Raw genomic sequence first — 26227 nt, forward strand, 5'->3', positions numbered from 1 at the left:
TGCTATACGTTTCCTAATGGGATTTGGCAAGCACTAGTGGAGTGGGAGGGAGGCAGTATTTCACTGTGAAGCACTGAGTCAGCATGAGAGTGAATCACAATAGCTGACTAGCCAGAATTACAGTGGTATGTATTTGATGTGTCACTTTATCCATATTGATCTGACAGGGGATACTTCCTCTATTTCTCTTGCTTGTATTTTTATTTCCTGTGTTCAGCAGAAGACCAGGCTTCCTCATTAGCATTCAGACCATTGACATAGAACTTGAGGCCCATAACAAATGGTAAAGCAGTTCCTGTTTGTCAGCTATTGGTGCAATTTTATATTGTTTATTCTAATTGTAGTGTTATAGATATTTCTTACATGCAAAATTTTCTTCTACATGCTAGTCAGGTCACCTACTTTTGGTAATAATTTTCCCCAGGATGCAAGAAACAGCATTTTGATATTAAAAATTACACTCCTCTTCCTTAATTTTAAACTTTTGTAATAAAAGAAAAAAAGGAGCTTGAGGCATTCAAAGCTAAATTTTATTTGTATGATACTTTGCCAGGAGAGTATGTTGCTGAAAGATTTTATCCAGACAATGGTTTTATACTTCCATTTGAAAAAAAATCAGTATACCTGTCTTTATCATAGCAAAAAGAGAATAAATCACAAAAGTCCAGGTCAGTGTTTATTTTATGAAGAGGACTTAGCCATTATGATTTTGCATTACATTTTTTTCTAAACCTGGATATACAAAATTTTTCTAATTATTTTGTTTAAAAGAATGACAACAGATATCATGTAATACACATTTGTGGTTTATCAGCGACCTAGTACATCTCCTACATAACCAGCTTGCTTCACCTGAGTTCAGATGACCACAACTGCTTATGTCAGAATTGTAATTAATCTCTTAACAAAGGCTTACACTTATTTTCTGGATTCAATAACATGTACAGAAGAATATATTGCAGCTTCTGATTACATGAAGAATCCTTTATTCATCACTGCCTTCCCAAACAGGTATGCTTTTCTCTTCACCTACAGTGCTGAACTCAGAAAAATACTCAATGTTATGCATTTAACTCATAGAATAATTTGTTTTACTGTTAAAAATTGTTTCTTTGACTGTACATGCTGACAATATGAACCACATTATTAAGCCTGTTAAGAATCCTCAGACTGTGGATTGAACAAACAAGTAATGAAGATTTTTAGATAGGATGGCTATGGATAGTGTTCCTGTTCTCATCTATCCACTACTTGTGTTTTGTTGCAAGACTGTATGAAACTACAAAGTGTATGGGTGGATCTCATGGATAATTTTGTAATAAATAAAATAAAATTACTTTCAGTGGCTAGGTAGCATACTTGTAGCATTACAAAGAAACTACATCAAGTGGAACATTTCCAGAATTTTTCACATGGAACATTTTACTATTGGAAATGTCATTTGTTAAGTTTAAGATAGTTTAAAGAAGCGTGCTAATATTTATGTTTTTCAGGAAAACAAAAGCTGATTTTTTATTTCTATTATTGAATAGGTTTTTTCATTTGAATGTTATAAATAAAATAAGAAGCATCCTAGCCAACTGAGCTATTCAAACAGCATGCCTTAATTGTTCTGAAACAAAAGATGTCAGAATTTTCCATGGAAAATTTATTCTGAAAGGACAACGTGGTACAAAAATCAATGTAAATCCCTGCTGTAATTAAGACTGAGTCAATATATATTTAACAGAGATCTTGCATTATTACATTGAAACAAGACAATGAGATTGGAAGCAAGATGTTATCAAACACTTGCAAAAATTTGCAAATTATTAATTGTAACCTCTCTTAGATTAATAATTTGCCCTTTTCATATTTATAATGAAGACTGCAAAAAAAGCACTTCCATAATTCAACTTTGTAAAAGATTTTCTGGTCTTTTGTAGGCCCTCTTTCATGATTCAAGATAATAACTCGAAGGATGCCAGGACTTGTCTTACTGTCTTTGCTTCTGTGTGCAGCCCTGCTCACTACTCTTTCAGTCATATTTTTGATGCTGCTTTGTCCACAAATGTATTATTGCAGCTCTGGGACAGAACGTGCATGCTAATTTCCCCAAAGAATAGTACAATAAATCAATGTTACCATAAAATGTGCATGAAGAAGGAAATAGAACTGAGTAGGAAAAATAACCACAGGAAAAGACACTCAAACTGCAGCAGATTTAAACAAAAAAAAAACCAACTTAGTGCTGTTCTTAGTCATTCTTCTACAAAACAAAACCAAAAAGATTCCTGAAAAAAAATCGTTGACTGCTCTTTTCATTACACATTTTTAAATGCTCCTCCTCTAGTACTACTTATCTTTGAAGGTAGTTCTTCTTAGGACTAGCACTCAGCACCTCAGTAAATGCTTTTATTTCTCAGCGCTGTTTGTCTTCCTCTCCCCTTGAGAGCCTACTCAGACACCCACCCACACAGAGATATTTTCTGACCTTGTGAATTTTAAAACATGCATTCTAAGTAGTGGAGAATTGCAGTAGCTGAGGTTAATAATTAACCATGCCCCTAAAACCCCTAGGAGGCACTCACTTGCTCACTTACTAGAGACCCATCACCCCCAAGAGACACCTGTTACAGTGCTTGCTCACTTGAAATTTAAGTGTTCCTATTTCTGTCTCAAATGTTGGAGAACAGGTTAGTGCAGACTCAAGGCATATTGCTGCCAAGGGTTTACATCCAATTTACAATGGCTTGAAGAGAGAGAGAGATCTGGAAAGAGCAAGTAATATACCAGCTTGCTACTGCAAATTGATTTCAGGAATTTAGAATTCAGTGGCTCAGTCAGTGTTTTTTTTCCTCCCTTTTTTTTTTTTTTAAACATTATTTATAGTTATATTGAAAGGCAGAGTTAATGGTAGATATGTCAAACCCAAATAAAACCCTCTACTTGAAAATAAGCTAGAGACACTTCAACATGTGTACTCTGGCATACAGAACAAATTTTCTTTTGATCCTAACCGATTTCTGTATAAACTAGTAGGTAAAAATTGTATTATTAATTATTAATTATTAGTTATTAAGATGAATATGACCTGATAATAGCCTTCTGTGGTTTACAACACCTTTGTAGCTCCTCAATCTCTTGCAAGGTTTGAGTGTAATTCACTATTGGTTATAATCAATGTGCATTTCATTTACAGCCTAGAGAGGAAATCAGCTTCCTTTAGCTATTACTCTTCCATGAGAATATGAATGGAAGTTGATCTCTGTCGTTTGACCTCTAGAGTGTTCTCTGATGCCTTTGGGAAGAACTAGCTGTACAACCCCTAACCATCCCCTCACATTTCAAAAGCTGGTTAAAGGAAAAGAGAAGGCCTGTAACCACCCTTTCAGTCTATCATTGCCATGTTTGCGCTGAACAGAACAGATTAGGAAGCCTGTTCTTAGTTGATATAGGAGGTTAAATAAAGCAGAGAGTCTTTGCAATTTGGAAATTTTGACTTTTGACTTTACTCATGCTCTTGTAACAGGATTATAAATTCTATGAAGTCACCCTCTGATTCAATTTGTGCTGAATACCAGAATCCCTTTGTAAAACTGTCTCCATGTCTCATTTCTGTCTAGGATCCTACTCTAGGATTACAAAGGGATGATTTCTGATATTTATCTTAACTAGTGATGCCACTGACTGAACAGAAAGAGAGATGACATTGACCATCTGTGAAAGACCACAGACAGAGCTAAAGTTTGACTGTTTATCAATTGGCCTGGAAAGAGGAATGCACTGTGGTACTGTCTTATGACATGAAAAGTTAAGTGAATTAAAGTATCCTCTACTGCTCTGAAGATTCAGACAACTTATGTTTTGCTTACTTCATATGATTACTTACAAGCAGCAAACAGAGCTTACTAGTACTCATTCATATTGTGAATTACTTGTAGATTACAACATAATAGCCCAGTCTAAAATTAAAACTTTTTCATTCAGAAAGGTTAAGCATTAACAAATATCTTGATATTTTTGAAGTGTGGTCACGTTTATTTATTTGCTGCAAAAAAAAAAGCTCTGTCCAGGCTTGTCTTTATGGTGAAACATGGAAACATGGAAAATGTTGGACATAAATTATGAGAGGAAATACCAATGATTGTACTATCGCTGAATAAACAGATAACAGTTTCAAACAGTTGGCAAAATGTCTGAAATTATATGAGTGACTGATGAGTTTATATTTCAGAACTATGAAAAAGCATTGGAATGATAATGTTTTTTTTGAGCTTCGTTCCTACAAATATTTCTGCTCTGACTGAATGTCACTTTAACATTTTTTAGTATTTTGACAGTAAACATGGCCATCTTCATTGTTAATGTATCTGCCTGTAATACAATTTTTCTGTCACCACAGTACTTTCTTATCCTTTTTTCAAGTTTGAATGTGGTTGAATCTATTATTTCCTTGTCAATTATAGTTCCTCTAAAGTCTGATTCTGGGTTTGGTCATGAAATACCAGTTTAGGAGCATTCAAAATGGAGATCAGTCTGAATCTACAGAGGTTATCTGTCAGACATGCAGAAGGTTTCATATAAAAGTTAGAAGATCACAGAATCACTGAAAACTAGTTTGGAAGAGACCTTCAAGTTCATCAAGTCCAACCTATGCCCTAACACCTAAACTAAGCCATGGCAATGAGTGCCACATCCAGTCTTTTTTAAACACATCCAGGGATGGTGACTCCATCACCTCCTTGGACAGACAATTCCAGTAATTTATTACTTTTTCTGTAAAAAACCCAATTCCTAATATCCAGCCTATGTTTCCCTTGGTGGAGCTTAAGACTGTGTCCTCTGGTTCTGTCAGTTGCTGCCTGCGACACACTCTAAGATGACTTAGTGTCATCTGCAAATTTACAATGAAAGACTCAGTCCCCTCATCCATGTCATCAATAAAAATATTGAACAGAACTGGCCCCAGGGACACCACTGGTGACTGGCCCCAGCTGGATGCAGCACCATTCACCACCACTCTCAGGGCCTGGCCATCCAGCCAGTTCCTAACCCAGCACAAGGTGCTCCTGTCCAAGCCGTGGGCTGCAGCTTTTCCTGGAGAGTGCTGTGGGAGACAGCACCAAAGGCCTTGCTGAAGTCCAAACATCCACAGCCTTTTCTGCATCCACCAGCCAGGTCACCTGGCCATAAAAGGAGACCAGGTTGGTCAAACATGACCTACCCCTCCTAAACCCATGCTGGCTGGTCTGATACCCTGGCCATCCTGTAAGTGCTGTGTGATGACACTCAGTATAAACTGCTCCATTACCTTACCTGGTACAGAGATCAGGCTGACTGGCCTACAATCACCAGGATCCTCCTTCCACCCTTTTTGTGAATGGACGCCATATTGGCCAGCTTCCAGCCATCTGGAACCTCACCAGTCAGCCAGGACTGTTGGTAAATGAGGGAGAGCAGCTTTGTCTGCCATCTCCCTCATCACCCTGGGATGGATCCCATCTTGTCCCATAGATTTATGAACATCCAAGCAGCTCAGCAGTTCTCTGACTGCCTCCTCTTGGATAACAGGGGGACCATTCTGCTCCCTGACACCATCTACCAATGCAGGAGGGCAGTTGTCTTGAGGACAAGCCATCTTCCCATAAAGACTGAGGCAAAGAAGGCGTTAAGCCTAAGATGAGAGATGAGAAGGCATTGAGACTAAGAGGAGCAGCATGAGAATAGTGAATGTAGAAAAAAGGAGTACACAAATGATTCTTTGTGTTAATACACTCATCCCCATGGTGCGTGTGCAGATCCATTAAATTTCATAAAGGTTGTATGTGTATATTTTAAATAAAGTTGTGTGAATGATTATTTTTATAAGATTAAGAAGAGAGGGATTTTCTACCCAAGAAGGTTCATTACATTAGTACTATTGCATGTGAGTTCTGTGCAGGGGTCACTGAACTATAGGAGTTCTGACACATTATAAAACCAGTAGGGTTCTTCCACTCATAATGAGTAGGAAGAAGAAAAATATATGGAAAAGAAAAAGCTTTGGATTTATATGAAAAAATACTTTTTTTATCAAAATGAAAGTTTGTGGGGGAAAAAAAGGAATTAAGAAAACAGTTGTGAAAGCATTTATCTTTTATAAACATGTATTCAAAACATATATTGCTCAATTCATCTTAAAACCCAGTTAAATTCAGAAAGAAGAAATAAAAATATTTTATTTTTCAACTTAATATTTTAAATTCTTTCAAAATCTCTTCCTTATCTTTTCACAAAAAAGTGAATAAAGTTTGTGCTGATGTGACATTTTGTTGTCCAAACCACTTGCAGAGGAAATTTGCAACTCAGCTTTAATGTAGTTAAATGTCTCAGTGTTATAAAAAAATTGTGTTTCTAGAAACAGATATACTTTAAATTGTTTTAAGGAATACAGATTTACAAAAAAACTGTAAGTATTTTTATGTATACAAGAAATATTTCAGATATTCACATACCTAATAATAATAATAATTTCTCCCTTTCTACATTAAAATAAGTTAGAAAAATAATGAAAAAAAATCTCTTACAGTTTTCTTAGACTTGACAATCTGTTCTTTTTTTTGAAGAATAGTCTTTCGATATTTTAAATGTTATTTTCTTTCCTTGTGAATTACCAGGTATTTTTGTATACATCAAAAAATGTCTATTTGTGCCGTGTTTGTCATGTCCTATTTAGAGAATCTGCAAGCTCAACCTTGATCTTAAAATTAAAATTTGAAATATTAACATAATTGTGAAGCTAAAGAAATTGTAGTTTTAGCTGGCTTTGCAGTTCAGTGAAGTTGAGCTGTTTTGATAGCAGACATACTCCACTGAGACAGAGTAGCCTCAGAAGATATTCTTTCAGCTGGGACACAGACAATGCTTGTAAAATCCTAGTGACGTGCCCCTTACTTTTAGTTATTCTTGCTGTGTTTATTTTCAGAGGCTAATAATTTGGAAACAATTGAAAGAAATTTGCATGATGATATGCAGTATTGGAAACATTTTATCAGTGATGTTTTCATATTTATAATAGTGTTGCTGGCCAGAAATTTTCATAGAGTTTTGTTTCAGTTTCCAAGAAGATCCATAGCATAAAAAATTCAGCAGTACCCCCTGTGTTCTGGATTCTTAGGGTTGTGGTGGCCCCCTGCAATGTCTTCAGTTCTTTAAAATCCTGTTTCACTAGCTTGTGCAGTTTTTCCCATCTGTCTTCCCAACAGTCTCCACCATAGGCTTACAATGTCTACTTATGAGGTCAAGGAAATCATTATACAAAGGTAAAGGGTAATCATTGTCTTGAATCTACAGATGGGTGAAAGACATTGCCAAAGCAAAACATGACATTTGTGCAGAGCCAGGAATTAAACCCAGACTTTCCAACATTCTTTTTCTTTCAACTTCCTTCCTTCTAGCTGAAGAGTGCTGTGATAAATGCAATTACATGAGCATCACTTAATTATTTTACCATTAGAAAATTGTGCACTTTCTGTTACGTTTTATATAATGATTTAAACAGGTACAAATTCATCTTTGAAGGCATGAAATCAAAGAAAACAAAAAGTTAATTGGTCTAACTGTTCCATTCAGAATTCTGAATAAGAACTTTACAACTTTACATTCGATTCTACACAGACTGTGGTTTTACATCTGTTTTAATCCAATAACCTACAATCATCTAGAACAATCTGACTAAGCCATGTCATTTAAGATGAAGACATCTGCATAAAATAAATTATAATTTATTTATTCAAATCTTTCTAAAAGTCTCACAAGTATTGAATTTCTTTTTCACAGTAAAGTTCTTGAATTAAGTTTCTTTCCCCTACATCAGCCCAGACTTTCTGCTTTGTTTGTCCTGAACTGGAAACATTTTTTCTACCACTTATCTAGGAGAATTTTTGGACAAAACTCAAATATAAATATTTGTGCTTTAAAAGTTACAGACATAAAACTGATGCAGTGCTAAATGATTTTGTTGGCCAGATGGCATAGTGGCAGCAGTAAAGCAGCAAAATGGGAGAGCAGCATTTAATTCTGGACTTTGAAATAGGGTTCTGCTCTTGGTGAGATTGGTACTGTTTTATTTTTAGAGGGCACTGACCAGAAAGTGTTTTGTTAATGCCAGCTGGCTTTGTGAAGTGCATGCTGCCTCATGCAATCAAGATCCAAGACTGTCTGCAGCCATGACAATACTGTTGCCCGTTATGTTGTTTTGTTTGAAAAAAGAAAAACATCTTAGTATAACTAGGGAACGAACAGACGTCTGGAGTCAGACAACAAGAGTACATTGATTTATATCAGCCAAAGGTTTGACCTCTCTAATCTTATTCATTCACATGAAGTAAATGAAGAATAAATAGAGAAATTTATCCTGAAAGTTGCAGCAGTCAAAGTGGAAATTGCCCACATTCAACTATATGGTGTTGCATAAATACAGACGCAAAGCACTTAAGAAGCTCACAAACAACCTTCCAGTGCAATTCATTTAGAGCTGGCTGGGGTGACTTCTCACAGAAAAACAATCTGTGGTGTAGATGCATAGCAAAGTTTAGCCTGAAGCCCCGATTCCTTGCCAAAAAGGCTCACTCTGTTATATCCAGAGAGAAAATCAAAGCACTGCTGTTGCCCTGCTGAATATTAAGAATGATCATGTCCTGTGAGGATTCCAGTACTTGATATCCATGCAGTTTATCAGAACCTGCAGACCACTTTACTCTCTGGAGTATGTGATTCTTTTCTAAGTTACATGACATTTTCAAGATGTGACCTTAATTTCTTTCTGAATGACAATACTTTAAAAACTAGGTTTTAGAACGAAAAATTCTTGCATTTAATTTTCATTCTATTTTTGCTTTAGTCAAATGTTACTCTTTTTTTGTGACACCTAATTATCCCAAAACTGATAATGTTACATTCTTTATCTCCCTTTATGTTCTGCATGACACTGTACAATGAAAGAATGGAATTACATCAAGTGTCCAAATAATTTTTTGCTCTTGGTGCTTCCCTTTCTGGAGAGAAAGAAAGGTGGTTAGGCAAAAACATTTCATCTCTACGTAACACTTCCTAATGGTAGAAGTAATGAAGGTCTATTTTTGCCTCGTCACATTTTCTTTAATAATATCTTAATATTAAAAACTTCTTTGGAACTGATAACAAGCATCAAGCATCAGACTGTCTTGAATTACAGTCGCAGCATTCAAAACATTCCTAGATGAATATTTGAGAAAGTGCACAGTAAGAATGAACTGGGATGTCTGAAAACACAACGTGGACTTTTAATCATCTTTTAATCACAGTATTGTTCTCTGGTCCTGCAGTTTCTTCCAGGAAATTCATTCAGCAGTTTCCTTGTGATGTTGAAAGATACCCATTTGGTATATAGCTGTAAAATGAAAGAATATGAACTCCATTTTGTAATCTCTTTGTAGAACTTTCTAGAGACTCAGTGTCTTTATGAAAAATTTGGATAATGTTCTAATGATCAAAAAATATCTGTAAAAATGTGATTGACAGGGATGACTATGCAGTGACTACTAAAACTGTAGGGTTTAGTGAACCATAATTTGGACTCATCCTTCATCAGCCACATAACAAAATGTATCATGAATCCTTTTTTTCTATTTTATTTGTATTAGACATTCAATCAAAACCAGCCATTTACTAAGCCTAGAGTATTTTTCTTTCTACTATCTTATTTTCAGAACGCCTTAAAGTGATTAAAGGAACACAAGATCTAGCAAATACATGTTCCTATTAAGAAAAATTAGTGCATCTTTCTCACAAACAAACAAATAACCAATTCAAAGAAAAGTCTGTGAATGTTTCCACAGTTGAGCTATGCAGAAAAGGTTTTGGAAGGGAAGCAGATGATCTGAATCTTTTAAAAGAGAATCTTTGCATCAATCTGTGGTTCTAATTATTGAAGGACATCCTGTGTTCATTAACAGAATAGTATTTTTGTATAATATATTGCTATATAATAATGGTTGTCATACCTGAAGTTTTATACATCAGCTTTGTTAAACTGTTGGTGCAATCAGACATGTATAGCCAGCCATGTTTTTAATTGAGAATGTGCTGTTTCTTTTATGTGAACAAGATAGAGAATATTTCAACCAGAAACAGAATGTCTCAAGAGGAATTGATTTGAATGGTGAAACAGTGGGCTCTGAGACTTATTTTCATCCTATATGCATTTTGTGGAGATTCACTGTGGAGTAACTTGTCTGATACTGTGAACTGAGCTCCTTTTAGTTCAAGATATCTAGGGAGGCTTTGGGATCATTTCCTTCTTTGGAATTTGATTCAAAAGGGTCCAATATATTTGCTTCTTGATACTTCTTCCAAGGATAGCAAAGTACAAACTTGAGGATGATAAGCAGATTCATTTCTATAGTGTATACCTTAAGTGAACAAAAATATTGTGCTAATGACTTTTGAATAAGGTTTATAAAGGTTTTCCTCCATTCTAGGGCTTCTTCATGCCTGATAACTAGGTTTAAGGAGTATATTCCTTTCCCTTTCTGCACATTACATTATTTAATAATATGAGATTCAAGAGAAAATGATGATGTTTGCAACCCAAACATTTGGGTGATTGAGCTGGTAGGATGGAAATTAGGGTTTTGTTTGTTTTCAGGCAATTAAAGACTTCAGTGAAGCAGCATGGCAAAGATAAGGATTTCTCACACTGAAAGACAGGAGCTGAGAGACACAACACTCTGTGAACTAATATCCCTGGAGTAGTTTCAGGCAGCATAGTCTCTGCTGAAAGCCAAAGAAAACAAAACAAACTCGTCCAGGAAAGAAAGGCTCCCCAAATATTTCAGCAACAGATAATATCACAGAAAGGTTTGAGAGAATGGAAGCCAAGAATGTGAAAGTGTAAGCAGTGAATAGTACCAGATATTGGATGCTTGGCTAAAAGAACACTTTTATGGTGTTTTAATAATAGATTTGAGTCAAAGAAATGTTCAGAAGATTTCAAGGGAAATTATTAGAAAGACTAGAATAGTGGAATCTAATGCATTGAGTTCAGAAAAAAATACTAGATACACTGAATTTCTGTTTAGTCTTCATGAAAGATATAGGAAAACCTTCTGTTTTAAGAAAATTGAAAGAGATCTGATAAAAATCTTAATTCATGTTGTAATTGGTCTTGGTAAGAGAAAATGTTACTTCATCCATTTAATTTTGCAGCAGAATAATAGGAGAGCACTTCAGCATCATAGATGCTTTAGGTTTATAATTTTCAAACAATTGGGCACAGAAGTGATAACAAAAATACATTTTATGAGCAGTCAAAAGATTATGCTAAAATTATTTTCAATGTCTCTGATGCAGATTCTCACTTATTCTTGGTTTTTTTATGCTCACATTTCAATAGTTAGCAAGAGGTCTTGTGATATGATAAAAATATTGGCCTACAAGTCTTCTAAGATTTTGTTTAAATTTCCTAAATGAGCTTGTGTGTTGTATTTTGCTATGAAGATTTTCACACAGAAGAGTATTGTGTCTTTGAGAGTATCTTTGAGTAAGAGATGTTCTTCATATTATTGGTTCTTTGGTGATATTCATTGAAATAAAGGAATGCCTTTTATTTGTTTACTTAGAGACAGAAATTATTAGGAATTGACTTAATGAATGTATCTAAGTGAATAAAAATAATTTTGGGCTGCTCAGAAGTCTGTGTCGTGATTCAGAAAGACAAATTTGGATAACGGGAAACAAAATATATTTGAGAAAAGCACTAAACTTAAGAGGAAAAAAGTATGTTTGAATGTTACACTATGATGTTCATAATGCAAAATGAATTAAGAAATATTATCCCTGAATAGCAGATCTTAACATGTAGCCTTGGGCTTAAACAAATAGATATTAATGGATGTGTATTTCAACTGTATATAGAACAAAAAAAAAAAAAAAAGCACTTCTTGTTCATGACCAGAATACCACTACTGCAAGAAAAGTTAACAAAAGTGGAACCAAAATAAATGAAAATAAGTTAATTACAGTTCAACACAGGCAATGTCCGCTGCAGAGCTCTAACATCAAAATATATTTTTCCTTTAATTTAATTTATTAATATTTAAAATAATAAATATTTTATTTAAGTTTAAAGTTACAATTGTCACTGCATTTGGCTAAATATTAAAAAAAAATTCTTATCAGCATCATATTTCCTCTTTTAGCCTGCTACTCTAATACTAATCTCAGGTGTTTCAATCTTCCCATTGAAAAAAATAATGCCTGTTTAATTTAATTTCCTGCCAATTTTATATTAACTACAATGACAGAAGTTTAGAACAGTAGAAATATGTGATTTGAATAGGGAAAAGAGTTGTGTGGGTTGAAACTATTCATGCCGAATAGGAATCATTCATTAATATTTTGTTTGTCTTTCAACAAGCTTCCAGCAATTAAGAATGAATAGAAAGAAAAGGATAATGACATGTTGTATCAAAATTCAAGTGCTAAAGAAACACTTTGAATTTATGTGATCAGTTGATGCATCTCTTCTGCTTGTTTTTCAGATCTACCCTATACACACCTCAGAGTCACTATATTAGTCATACAATCTGCTTGACATTGATTGACTTTCTGAAGCTAACAGGAATTATAACATTATTTAGGCCTGATTCATCACCATTGCTTTTAATGCTCGGTACAAACAGAAAATACAGAAATTCCATTGAAAGTTAAGAGAAACTTCCTTTACTGTTGGAGTTGAAAAACTGCAGAACATCCTGCTCAGAAAGGTCATGGAGTCTCCATTTTTGGAGATACTAAAAACCTGACTGTTTGGATCCCCAGGCAAAGTGCTCCAGCTGACTCTACTTTGAGCAGAAGAGTTGTACTGGATATTCTCCAGCTAGCTCTTAGGCCACCTTAAATTCCTGCAAATACCCCCAAGATATCACACATTGTTAAAGTGGAAACTCATCTGGTTTGAAAGTCAGGGAAAAATAAGAGCCTTAATTCCTAATATTCCAGTGTTTTGAGTAATGTCCAAGCCAATGACGAATAAACTGGTAGAAATACTTGTAGAAATACAGCTTGCTTTATCTTGCTATACTAAACATACTATTATACAGTTTAGGCTAATTTTTTATGCTTCTCTACATGTTAAGTTGCACCTTGGACTGCATTTTACACTTTTAAAATGTTTTCAGTCCTTATGGTTTTGCAGTGTAGGTACTGTGACCACAAGAAGGCCCGGAAGCCTTACTATTTTTTGTCCAAGTGTTAAGTAATTAAGATAGTTATACTTTAGCACGTACACTTTTACAAAGAATAAGTTGTGGAGTAATTGGCAGAGAAATGGTTGATGGTTGCAAGTTTAGCTCTCTAAACAATTAAACGTAAAAAAGGTTTACTCTGCCACTCTGCTACTACAGTTCAAATGCACCAACATTTTTGAAAAATGTTTATAATGTTGATGGCAACTGATCTACAGAAACCATGAAAGAATATAACCCATAAGCAGTGTGAAATATCAGGAATTACAATGCAAAACTTCAAACTTTGGGATATGAAAAAAAAACTCTTTCATAATGAAGGTGAAAAAGTGTCACGATTAAGCCTTGTGGAGCTACACGGATATATTGCTTTTTACCAAGTCTAGCCAAACTCTGTCCTAATGTCAACCTCCAGAACTAGGGTTCTTCATGTATTGAAAATATAATTTTAATTTCTATCTTGGATAGAGATTAATTATTTAATACAGGTTAATATAAACTCTGTATCATAGAATAAGTTAATAGAGCTCAGTTACTACAGACAGCAGAAAGTGTATGTCTTTGGCATTGCAGTGTTTTTTGTTCTATGGTTGAGTGGAAAGGAAACTATCCCATTTAAGAAATACACATGAAACAAGGAAGAAATGGAGATTCTTATTATCACTGAGGTATAATGCAAAGGCGTATCTTTTCTCTGTGATCTGTTCACCTCCAAGATCAGATACAATTAGAAAGAACTCCATATGCTGTTCTCAGAAAAGATGACATCAGTTTTCTGAGGGTGAAAATTATCAAACCTACAGTATTTTTATTAAACTTACAGTCTTCTTACTAAACCTGAATATTGTAAGTCCCTACCAAAGGACTAAAAAATGCTTAAGGTTGCTTTTTTTGCTGGGATAGACAAATTGAACAATTGTGGAGTTCTTTGGGTAAAAGTTACTTGACGATGTTGATTCACAGTGGTGGTAGATGCAGCTGTGTTAATGGTGTGCATTTAAAATCAATAAAGTTAAACATAACGCTGTCCCCTCAGAGGTTGGTGCCTTAATTTGCCAGCACTTGGATGACGCATTGCAGCTGACCTGAAGCTGCCCCCTAAACTCAATCAACTTAGAAGAAAACAAGTCCCTGGATAAGTTTGGGATAGGTTGCATTCAAACCCAAGCAACTACCTCAGCCAACTCTGCTCTAGCTGAGATCCACATACACCACTGGACAGAGATCTGGGTGGAGAGAGGTCATATCCAATTAGCTATCTGAGCCTGGGAAATGTAAAACCCCTATAAAAAGGGCAGCTAGATTAAACTCATTGATGTTTGCTGAGGACTCAGTGTTGTGTTGTGGAGGCCAGTGAGTCTGCTAGACTTCATGGGGCTATGCCCTGGAAGAATGTCCCCTAAACTTTAACCTCTCCCATGGACTCCTGTGACATGCTGTCAATCACTCCCAGTGCCACTCCCCCTGTTGGCCCTTTGGCTGTTTAACCGCCTGTTAACCACATATGGTAAAGGTTGTAGCAGTTTCTTTGTTCTTTGTACCCTCATTGATACCCTGTCTGTTTACCCTTGTGTTTCCCTGCTGGTCACTGTAATCCTTTTCCTGCTCACACCTTCAGGTGATTGATTGTTGCTGTTGGCTCTTCCCCTTTTTACCAGCATATTGTCCTGGACCCTCTACCTCTCCCTGTCTTTGTCCTTGGACCCTTTCAGTGTGTATGCGAAATAAACTACCACTGGAAACCTATACAAAGACCCTTCCTGCCTCTGCCATCTTAGATAACCAGCCGCTGCGTGTGAGTGTGGTATTTGCTGTGTGCTTGGTGGAGCGGTCTCCTCATGGGGATGCTTCAGGAAGGTTGCAGCAATCTGCCATCTGCCCATGCTGCAACATCGTGTCCTGTGTCTGTCACCAACCCACGACTCCACATAACACTTGGAAATTTCTCATGTCCAGTCTTCTGAGAAATTACTGGTGTAATTTTATATATAGTAGAACAAAATTTAGTACATAGTCTGTGTTCGCTTGTTAAAGTGGAGCTTACTATCCTTACTTTTTTCATGGCAATAAATACATAAGGAGACCAGCATTTTACCAATAACTTTGTGTAAATATTAATGTTGTAATTCATAATTTTCCCCTCTTGTTTGTTTCACTAATATGCAGTTTTAGGTGAAACTTCAACTGTTTTAGAGATTAGGATATAAACGAAGATTAGAGTATATGAAGAAAGTTCTTGGTTTTGGAGGGGACTTATTGCATTCATAGAAACTAATGCCCAAGTAGTATTTATTGTGCATTAGTATTCTAGTGTTCATAACTAAGTTCATAGGGGTTTAAACTCATTTAACTTAAATGTTCTTATTGGTAACAATTAAAGGACTAATATGAGTTTCATGAACAGTAACATGTACATCCATATACAGGGTTTATTCAGAGGCATTTTAGAGCAACCCCATACTGCTGTGTTTTCATCAACTTTATCTCTAAGATGTCCTGTTTTTTTGGGTGTAAAAATGAGGTGCCATAAATCATTTAGCCCAAATATTCCAAGTGTATAAGAACTCAGTATCTTTTATAACTGGTAGTTCTGCTCTGACAAGTGTTTATCCAGATTATACTGTCTAAACTATATGGTAATTTGCATATCAGAGATGGTGACATGGGAAACAGTCAACTGCAATACATTTTTTTTTTTTTTTTTTTGTTCTTAAAATTCTTTATGTTAATCACATGGAGTGTTTCTAACTATGCAGGTAACAGACATATATTATAATCTAAGTCTATTTCTTTTTATTGGAAAAGGACAGGCCATGATGTTATTCCAACAGTTCAGATGCACTCATAATTTGCAATACGTTTGCCTGAGAAGGTCTGGTTCTCAGAGGTAATGCAATAGAAAGGTCAGAATTCTGATGTTTATACTGAAAGTAGAAGTGTAATAAATCCTGCAAAATAACCATTAACATGCACATCATTCTTTCAGAAAGAATTTTATCATCATTATGTCATTCTCATTGATATTCGGTGGAAAGAGCTGAATTGGCTCTACTGAACTGAATACTCTGTGTGTTAGTTTTGGGTTAGATAATTCCTATTCAGTACAGCACTTAAGAGAAAAGCAAGATTAACACCCAGTTCTGTTTAAAAACTAGTATTAACAGCTTAGTAAAAGTACATCAAATTTCTTTTAGTTTCAAGGATACGTAATGAAGTTCTTAGGGAATTTTCAGCCTCAGCTGTAAAACAGCCCAACTTCGCATCTGTCACATCTCTTCCCTACATGCCAATTAGGTATGGCATATAACTTTCAAAGAATATCTGAAAATGAACAGGATGCTCCTGAATCTTTTATAGCTTGTTCCAGAACTTATTTTAGATAACTTTGCTATTACTCTTGTGGTAGCACAGATGTGATAAAAATGTGTTCTCTTCTTGTGATCTAGTTGAGTATGATTTCCAAGAAATCAATAAGAAATAAAACATAAAGTTCCAAATATTTGATGGCTTTTTTTTTTTTCCTAATTCCCATTGTAAGTTACATCAGTGCTCTTGCAGGAACTGTAGATGATGCAAAGTCCTTCTGGTCTTTTGGAATACAGTCAGTGCAGGTAGCTTGATGAGCAGCTGCAGTGGGAGCTCTGGGTGTTTGGAGCCCAGGCAAGAGGTCATGCACCACTAACCCTTTGCATAAAAAGGGGCATGGGGACCTGTGCCCATTCAGGTGACCAGACACTCAGAGACGCCGCAGAAGCTGAAGAGCCCAAGATGCTTCCACATGCTTTGAATATGAAAGTATAAAAGCCCAGGATTTTCTCTGTTCGGGGTCCCTCCTCAGAGGTACCAGCTCAAGCTGTTACTTTATTGCATGGTTATTGCATCAAGACTAAATTATTTTAAGGATTGACACATCTGAGACTGTGCTATAGGGAATTTGGGGTCGAGCCAGTAAGGAGACCTAGTATGACTATGTGAGTTTGCTGTGAGTAGATGTCAAAGGGCCTCTCTCCCAGCTCAGTTGATCCAAATGTGACGGCCAAAATAATATGATATTCAGGAATAATCTACAGGATGTTCTAAGTAATTCAAATCTCTGAGATTCACAGTTTTTGCCATTGGCCCATAGGTAATAATTGATGTATAGTTACAGATTACAGCATATCATTGAATGAAGTTTTGGTCTGCCATACAGTAAAGTATTTCTGGTAACTGTCACCTATTTAAACTTTTGATCTACTCATGCCAGGAAGGTTTAGCATTATATTTGTTGTCCAGCCTGTCTACCATCAGCACTAACTACCTTGATATCTTCAAAGTTTTGTACCCTCAAAATGAAACTACCTCCACCTACCCCTCTACTAGTAAACCTGATGTGGACTTCTGTACTTCAGGGCTTGTGTGAGTGGTTGCAGTTGCTGTTTGCTCCCTTCTGGCCTCCATATATATTTCCATCCTGTAGTGACTACAGTTGCTAGGGGCAATGATGTATGCCTATGTCTCATTCTAACATAGAGCTTGAAACACATCTGAATCCAAAGGACAGCACTATCAGACATCCCATTTTAAACACAGGAAAATTTTTTGGTGTCTCATAAAATGAATCTATTTGTATTTTTTTTCAGAAAGTGCTTTCTAGAACAGCAAACATTTTTCTGCAGTTCTCTAAATGTATCATTAAATTATTTTAAATGTATCATTGCTGCTTGAGTGTAGTTTAAATCCTAAGAGAATCCCCTAACTTCTCACTGAAAATCCTGCATGTCCTCAGCGTCCTCTGAAATGTGAAGGATTGACTCTTCCATTTCCTGGGATTCTCACTGGTCCCAGGGTTCAGCATGTAGGCTTCCAGAGCAACAGTAATATCTGTCATTTTGAATGAATACAAATCTCTAACAATCCATGTTTGTACAGTCCCAGTGGAAGCATGTTGTGTCAGCTGTGCTTGCGGTACTTTAACGGCTTTATTAAGTCAGCTGGCAACACACCCTGTCTCCAGGCACTGGCTTTTATGGCAAAGGACCTAAGAGACATTTTTGTCCCTTTCCTTTTTTTTTTTTTTTTTTCTTTTTTTCCTTTTTTCCCCCCTCTTATCCCATGTTAACTAGCTGTCAGAAACACAGGTAGTGTTTTTATAGAAATCTTATGGGTGTGTTGCTATGTTCGTAACACCCACAAAATAGTTTACAGATGAGCACTTTCACCCACCCACACATACATGTGCACGCACTGTGAAGTACCTTTATGCAGTCTGGTATTAATTATGATCAACCTATTACCAGTGATCGATAGAGAAGCTGTGCAAAATTTATAAATTATTTTAACCAGCTCCCTTAGCCCATGTAGCCATTTGAAAGGAGGCTATGACAAACTGCGTGTATTCCAGTAAAATTCCATGCATACTCTGTCCAGTGGCCTTTTATGTAAGAACTGTACTTTCTGTTTGTTTAATGTAGAGAAAATTGTTTAATTGGTAAATGTTAAAATATTAGTTTGCTTAAATCATGTTTTGAGAATCAGTTGTTCAAAGACTGAACTTTGCAGTGACATTCAGAATCTTTTCTCTTGCAGCCGTTTCGTAGAGTGACGTTTTCTGTTGTGAGTCAGCCTCAGGACCCGCATCAAGGGTCATTGCAGAGTTGCTATGACAGCGGTCTGGAGGAGTCAGAAACACCAAGCAGTAAGAGTTCATCAGGGCCAAGACTGGGTGCCCTTCCACTCCCAGAGGACAACTACGAAAGGACTACGCCGGATGGCAGTGTTGGTGAGGCAGAGCATATGGAAAATGGTAGGGGCAAACACAACATTCACACACATAATCTCACTAGCAAGTGATACTAAGTAGACTTTTGAAAGGTCAGTCCAAAACCATAAATAAATATATTAAATAATTAATATTGTAATTATTTGATTTTAAAGTTTGTTAAAATGCAGGTATACAAAATAATGTAACATAACACCACTAATTAAAACAGCTTTTTTTTTTTTTTTTTTTTTTACATTACTTAAAATCTGTACTGCAGAAGCAGTTAAAACATTGAAAAAAAAAAATCAGTAGAGGTCTGGGGAAATGGTAATTGAATAAAATTATATACTTTTCATTTTAGATAAAAGACCATAAAGGACATATATATCCTCATTTCCTTCCATTTTTGACTAAAAACCTACTTAGGAAATTTCCCAGAATGTGATATATACAGTATCAGGAAAAGAAAATAGTATTTTAAAACCCCACTCTAGAGAATTGTCTTTTCCCCAAAAAAGTTGTATAGACTGTTTTCAAAATAAAACACAATGTCAAGTTCATTCTTCGTTATTCAGAATAGAAGAATATTACTTTCCTTTTCTTCACATGTTATTTTGGACAGTACTTTTACATTTTATTTAAATTCAGGGTCCATTTATGTAGAAGGGGAAAATGCTAAATACTTATTTGCTCCACAGTAATTCTCATATTATTAAAAACAAAAAAATGTTAGCATAAGTCTCAGGTTAGGTTGTTTTTCTTTCTATCTAAAACTATTCAGGATTTAAAAACCAAAAGGACTTACTAATTTTGAAATATATTTTACCAAACATGAATATTTCACTGTTCTCCACTTTTTGGCCTTGATCTAAAGTTTTATGAAGTCAGAGACTGACTTCATTGTATTTTAATTTGCCCATAAAATAAATTAATACATGTTAAAGTGTACAGATTTTTGATAACCAAAGAATTAATGTGTTTTCTAATTCAATTGTAATAGGTGGGTACATGCAAGAAGGGTGGTGTATTTTTTTGTTATAGAATGAATTAATTAGTTTGGCTAAGTGCATGTTAGTTTTTTGGAGATTGCAATACTGAATAATTGCCCTTGGGGTTTTGTCATATCTGAGATAGACATGTCAACCCATTAAAACTATGCTATTTTTCATGGTAAGATATTTCCAAATCTAGTGTGTATTGCTGAAGAATGGCTACAGCAGTCTACATATGCTTGAACTATATATCCCAACAGCAAAAAAAGTAATTGACTAAAAAGGAAGACAGTACTATCCATCTAAAGTTATATTAGGTTATGTACATTTATACATTTGCATTTATATATTTTCCTTCGTTGTTTATATGAATATATTTGTTTACTTTTCATTTTACTGGGGATGTGGTAGGGGGAAAAAGTGATAATGATATTAGTGGAAAAAAAAGTCAGAAAAAAGCTTGTAGAATTTTGTACCTAAATTGGGCTGATTATTTTGTTTTGTTTTGTAGTGAGATTTTGTGGTTAGAATGATAAAATTAAACAACTTGTCAATTCCCTTGGACATCATGCAATGTAGATAATTTGTAGAGGTGAAATTCTGAATTCAGAAAGTATTTCAATATAGGATATGCATGCTCCATGCTGGAGAAACTGTAGAATCAGAAATTAATATATTTTTTAATGTATTTGGTAGCCAATGAAAAAGAAAATCACACTAACTGAAGTGCAATTGAAAATGGAAAGTGCTTGAGCCATGTCATAGGTTAAAGCAAAATAGTTAAGTTTTTGTATTGACGCAAAAACTGGAATTGCATTCTAATAACTAAAATATTTTAGGTGCTTCTTTTTTTGAAAATAGTTTATTTTATATTTGGTAGGATGAATTTCTTGGATTTGGTTTTAAAAATAGTATTCTAACATTAATAGATGGAAATATAGAGGTAGATAAATACATTAGTTCATGGCGAATGAACAAAAAAGTCTCCAGTAAAAAAATTTTGCATGGTAATATATGAATAGAACCAGGATTTCCTGCTTATTTATAAAACCTTGAACAGAAATCTTTAAAAGCTGGGTGATATTGTGGTGAAAATTTTACTGTACAGATTTCTGGATTTTTCTGTCACGTTTTAAAGACAAGATTTCAACAGTGGCAAGTCATCTATCTTCAGAAATTTCTGTTAACAATAATCTATAAATAATGATGGAACAGGGTGGAATACACTTTTTCTCCTTCATATATGTATTACCTGATATTTGAGTGAGAGTTTTCTGTCACATGATTCTTAAGTCCACTTGTCTTTTAATTATTGAATTGTTCAAATTCTGATAATGTAATCTTCAATAATAATGGATCATTCTGATCCATTATTAGAAAACAGAATTGAAACTGAAGTTGAAATAGAATTGAAATTGAAGTCTGTCAAGCGTTCATTTGTCACATTTAATTGGAATCTAGGTAATCTGCAGTGTTTGGCTAGGTTAAGTTTTAATCAGGATTTATATTGGATTTTTATGAAGATTTTTCATGGAAACAGCATTTTGGAAGTGATCTTGATTATTGATTTTTACTTCAAATATTTACCATTTAATTTCAGTTGGTGTGAAACAATGCAGTTATAACTAATTGCTTTGGATTTATTTTCATTTTAGAATTTGAAATAATAATCTTCAGCAGAGTACATGAAACCTTCCAAAATGTTTCTTTTTTTTTTTTTTTCCCCAAGCCTAGATGACTAAGGAAAAGAAGTAATCTTTATAGTTAAGGCAAATTTAAAAGATTCAGTTCACTGCCAGAGTATATGGGAAATTCAACTTTCTATTTGCTCTTAAGAGTTTCTTTACATTTTCTCAGTTGAGAATAAAACACTGGAAAAGTGGAAAAAAATGGATAAGGGGGTTGATTTTCTTAGAATATGGTGAACATTGCCCAGCAGCCTACATGACTGTCAGATGTAGATTGAAGTTTTATTCTGCTGATTAGCTGTGGTGTCAGATGTGGGAGAAAAAAAAAAAAAAAAAAAAAAGAAAGAAAAAAAATGTTAGCAGATTGACTGTGAAAATTCAGTATGCAAAGATCTTGTTAATTAGTAAAATCTGCAGAACCAAAAGTAACTTCTGAGTTAATTTATCCCCTGCCCTTGGAGCTTTTCTTGCAAAGAAATTCTGCTCATATGTGCAGCTTTCTCTGATTTTGCTGTTAGAATGGTACTGTCTTAATGTAAATTGCACAATAGTTTTCTGAAGACCATTTTCATTACATTCATATTTGTATATCAAGGGCAAATACATTACCATGGTAAATTAGTTTTCCTGGTCTTTTGTCATAGCTTTCTAGTTCTGACCATGCCTAATGCAAGGTCTCAGAAGAAAATTTTGAAAATACTCTGTGACAGAAACTTCCAGAATTACTTCTCCTCCTGACCTCAACAGTTAATAGTCAGCATGTGATTTTCTAAATAATAATAATAATAATAATAATAATAATAATAATAATACTAAAAACCCACTAATTTACCAAAAGACAAGTTACTGGCCTGAGCAATGTCTTTCAACAGTGAAATCCTCTGAAGGCTAACAAAAATATTTGGGGTTCATTTGTTTTTAACTCTTATTTAACTGTTTAGTGTATATTCCTTTTTTTTTTTTTTTTCGTTATGAAGAAGAGCATGGAAGCATTCCATTTTAGTTTTCAAATACTATGGATTGTTATGTTTCCTTATAGTTTACCTTTCCTCTGAATTATAAATCTTCCTAGGTTATAAATCTTCTTCTGACAAAGGTAGGGATAGCTGGAGATGTATTCTCAAAATCTGAAGAATGGACAAGACAGCCTTTTCATACTAATTCCTATGTTATTAAAGACATGATCTTTAAATGGAGCTTTCATTGTTCTGTTTTGTTTCCCTTCACCTGGTTCCATTAGGTCTCTCCCATGTTTCTTGCAACTCTCAGAAATATTTCATTATATTCTCCCTACTCCCTGATTTCTGCATTCCTACAGTTTATTTATGCATGTAGTGGCCTAATCAGTTTTGGTTTTTTTTTTTTTTTGTTTAATTTAGCTAGAGGACCTACAGTGGTGCAACTGCAGCACTGCAGGTTATGGCTTGTATGATCTTCCCTCGAGATTTGTTTCCATGCAGTCCTAATTAAACTGCATGCCACACCTGAGATATCTGCCTTAAAGCTAGCTCAGGTACTTCTACACGAACATGTCTTTGATCTGCAGCACAGAATGTTAGGTTAGCCCATGTTTCAATATCAAATACGGTTGGAGAAGAGCAGTCGTCTCTGTGAAAGAAGGAGAATAAGGAATGGTTTACAGATTCCATTTTTGCAGGGGGAAATGGAGTAAAGAAAGATTAAGTGACATGTCTGAAGTCACAGATAAAGTAAGGAGCAGAGCTTAAAAAGGAGCTCAGAATTTTTGTGATTCAGTTACTTGACTCCCACAAAGAAATCAGTAGATAAATTACTCTCTGACTGACACATGAAATAAAAGCCAGGGAAGAGAAGTGCATTACCTTGGTTCACATAGTCTGATAATATGCTCTGTTTTCAATTACAATTTCGGATTTAGACTGCAAGAGTCAAAGTTCCACCATCAGTATAAAGAAGGGGCTCATAATATATGAAAGGATGGCTTGAAAATGTGAATTTTGACAATTAATACATATAATTAATTTTATCTATCAGAGCATTCTATCACTTTTGCTTGTGAAATAGATTCTTAATCTCTTCTCTGGACCAAAGTGTGAAATGAAAAAATACATTAATTTAGAGAAACCATGTTTACAGAATCTATTTTCCTTTAGCTTTTTGTAGTGCAAATAATACAGCTTAAGACTTCTTGAAGACTTAACTGTCCTTATTGTATAATGGCAAACAGACTCATTGACTTATTTCAGAGAATGACTGCATTTTTGCAGTTCCTGTTATTTTCAAATGTTCTTTCCTCCTGAATTCAGGTCCTAAAATTGCATGAGAATAATTTTGTTTTAAAACTGTGTCCTGAAAGTGCTGATGTAAGTAGTCCATCTCAGAAGATAAGTCAGTAAAGGTTTTCAATATAATGATTACAAAGTAACTGTTCCTTTCTTGTTTGGTTGGTTTCTTTTTATTCTGTCATGGCTGCTACCTCTACTTTTTCTTAAATATCACTCTGCATGCATGAACCCAAAATACAAGAAAGTGCTGCAAAAATTATTATGTAATACAAATACATAAGAATTCTTACCCTTGTTTCTGATGAATCTTAACCTATAATTAGGCATATGATGAATTTTGGATTCTGTAACACTAGCAACATACATGGGTAGTGTTTTGGAACACATACATATTCAGTGATGAATGATATCTTGAATGATATCAGGGTTTTTTTTGAGAATATAGCATTCTGATAAGATCTGTGAAAAGACATTTTATAAGAGGGAAAAAAAAGCCTAGCTTGTAAGACAGAAGACAAACTGTGCAGGAATCCCTGATACACTAGTGCAGTCTTATGTAAGGCAAGGAACCTGTCTCAGAAGAACATTGCTTTTCTCCTTGATTTTTTTTTTCATTTCTAATCTTTTACTTTGTTCCTTTAGATCACCTTACCCCGTATGTCTGTGAATTTTTTCAACAGAGAAACAAATTTGATAATCTATATGCACATTAATACTTTGTTTCGAAACTATATTCTGCCTGTTCTTTAAGAATTGCTTGTATTTTGAAGTGTTATGCATAAATACTTATAATAGAAATGAGGGAAATACATTTTGTATCAAATTCCTAGTGCTGATATATATTTTTATATATTAACTATTCTATGTTTACATTGTACTTCAAATGCACTCTGCAAAGTAAAGCCCCAAATATATACCAAATACGATCAGAAATAGCTCTCACTGAAGACAGTAGAATAGCATTTTTTTCTGCCTTCTCTATTTTCCTTGACTATCCATGCAAATATCAACAACTTCGCTGTTCTGTTCATGAAGAGTACCTGAGTTTGTTGTGAATGGTTTTCTGCTCAATCAGGATTTTAACTTCTCAGAGAACATATGCTTGGATCTGCTGTAATCAAAGAAAGAATGCTTATTTCTGTATTGGAAATCTACCCCCACACATTGGTAGCAAAACAAATTATTCAGCACTTTTCTGATTTTCTGAATAGAATTGTATATATCTTCCTGTTCTCTCTGTTGCTTTCCCATTGTATTTGTTCTAGCTCCTTTTGTGCTGCAGAGTGAATAGCATATGCCTTTTTTCTGAAAAATCATATTATAGGATTTCTTCCTTCACTCCTGATTTCAGTATCCTGCTTTTAAAAATAAAATACACACAGCAGTAGCTGTTCACCACTGTTGAAAATAGCCTATTGCTGCCAGAGAACTTGAAATGCCACATACTAAAACTTTGATTTCTTTTATTACCCTTTAAAAAAGGAAGTCCATGTTTACATTACATGAGTTTTTAACCAATAATTTGAAGTGGAGGAAGACTTTGGATTTTTAAAGAACCACACCTGCAGCTATATCTGTTCGGATGAAGCAGTGAGGGAAGGGTTTGTATGTGCATGTGGGTGTGCACACTTGTACACATCTCAGTGAGTCAGTTCTCACTGCAAATACTCATGAGATCTAGACAGTTGCAGTTATATAACCTGCCTCATCTATGAATTTCAAATCAATTCACTGAGGTGGATATGAACGAACATACTAAACTGACAAGTGGAGAACTAAATGATCAGAAAGTAAAGCATTTATGTCCACTGTCATGCTATGAATTGATCGAAACATTGTGCACCCCTCAAAAGTAATAATTTGAACGTCAGCTTCCAGTGTGATCAAGGTTTTGCAACTGACTTAGTGAAGTTAGGCTTTTGTCCAAGCCTTCCGTGCCAGCTGCTAGCTCAGGCAGCCTCCCACTGATGCAGATTGCAGAACTCCCTTTGATACTGTCGCAGTCCTCAATGTAGATGGAAGGCAAAATGCATTCCAAAATTTACAGACTCAAGGAAGAACAGACATCTGGTTTATGAATGGAATATTTAGCAACCTTTGCATCCAAGGCAGGATCTTTCCTGAAAGAAATCTAATGCAAAGATTCAACGGAAATTTATTTTTCCTCTGTTCCAATGAGTCCTTTCAACATACTCCGTTTCCAAGTTGGCTTTATTTAATCATAGATTCTTTCATTTTCTGGACAACATTAGATCTTTCTATCCCTTCAAATTTTCAAGTATAATGAAGATCC

General features: G+C 34.9%; 1 protein-coding gene across 5 annotated transcripts in view; it reads left to right on the top strand.

Annotated features, from left to right (window-relative positions):
• The window catches only part of PCDH7 (protocadherin 7), a 254853-nt gene that overhangs the window by 99281 nt on the left and 129345 nt on the right, over positions 1-26227 (top strand). For 3 of the 5 annotated variants that reach the window (XM_041483404.1, XM_041483493.1, XM_041483735.1), the window contains one exon: positions 18816-19032. In XM_041483404.1, coding sequence (XP_041339338.1) covers positions 18816-19032 — 217 coding nt within the window. The remainder of the gene's footprint in view (positions 1-18815; positions 19033-26227) is intronic. The other 2 variants (XM_041483573.1, XM_041483653.1) reach the window with 2 other exon arrangements.

This window comes from Pyrgilauda ruficollis, unplaced genomic scaffold (genome assembly GCF_017590135.1).
Source record: "Pyrgilauda ruficollis isolate IOZ18807 unplaced genomic scaffold, ASM1759013v1 scaffold1, whole genome shotgun sequence".
NCBI classification, from domain to species: Eukaryota; Metazoa; Chordata; class Aves; order Passeriformes; family Passeridae; genus Pyrgilauda; species Pyrgilauda ruficollis.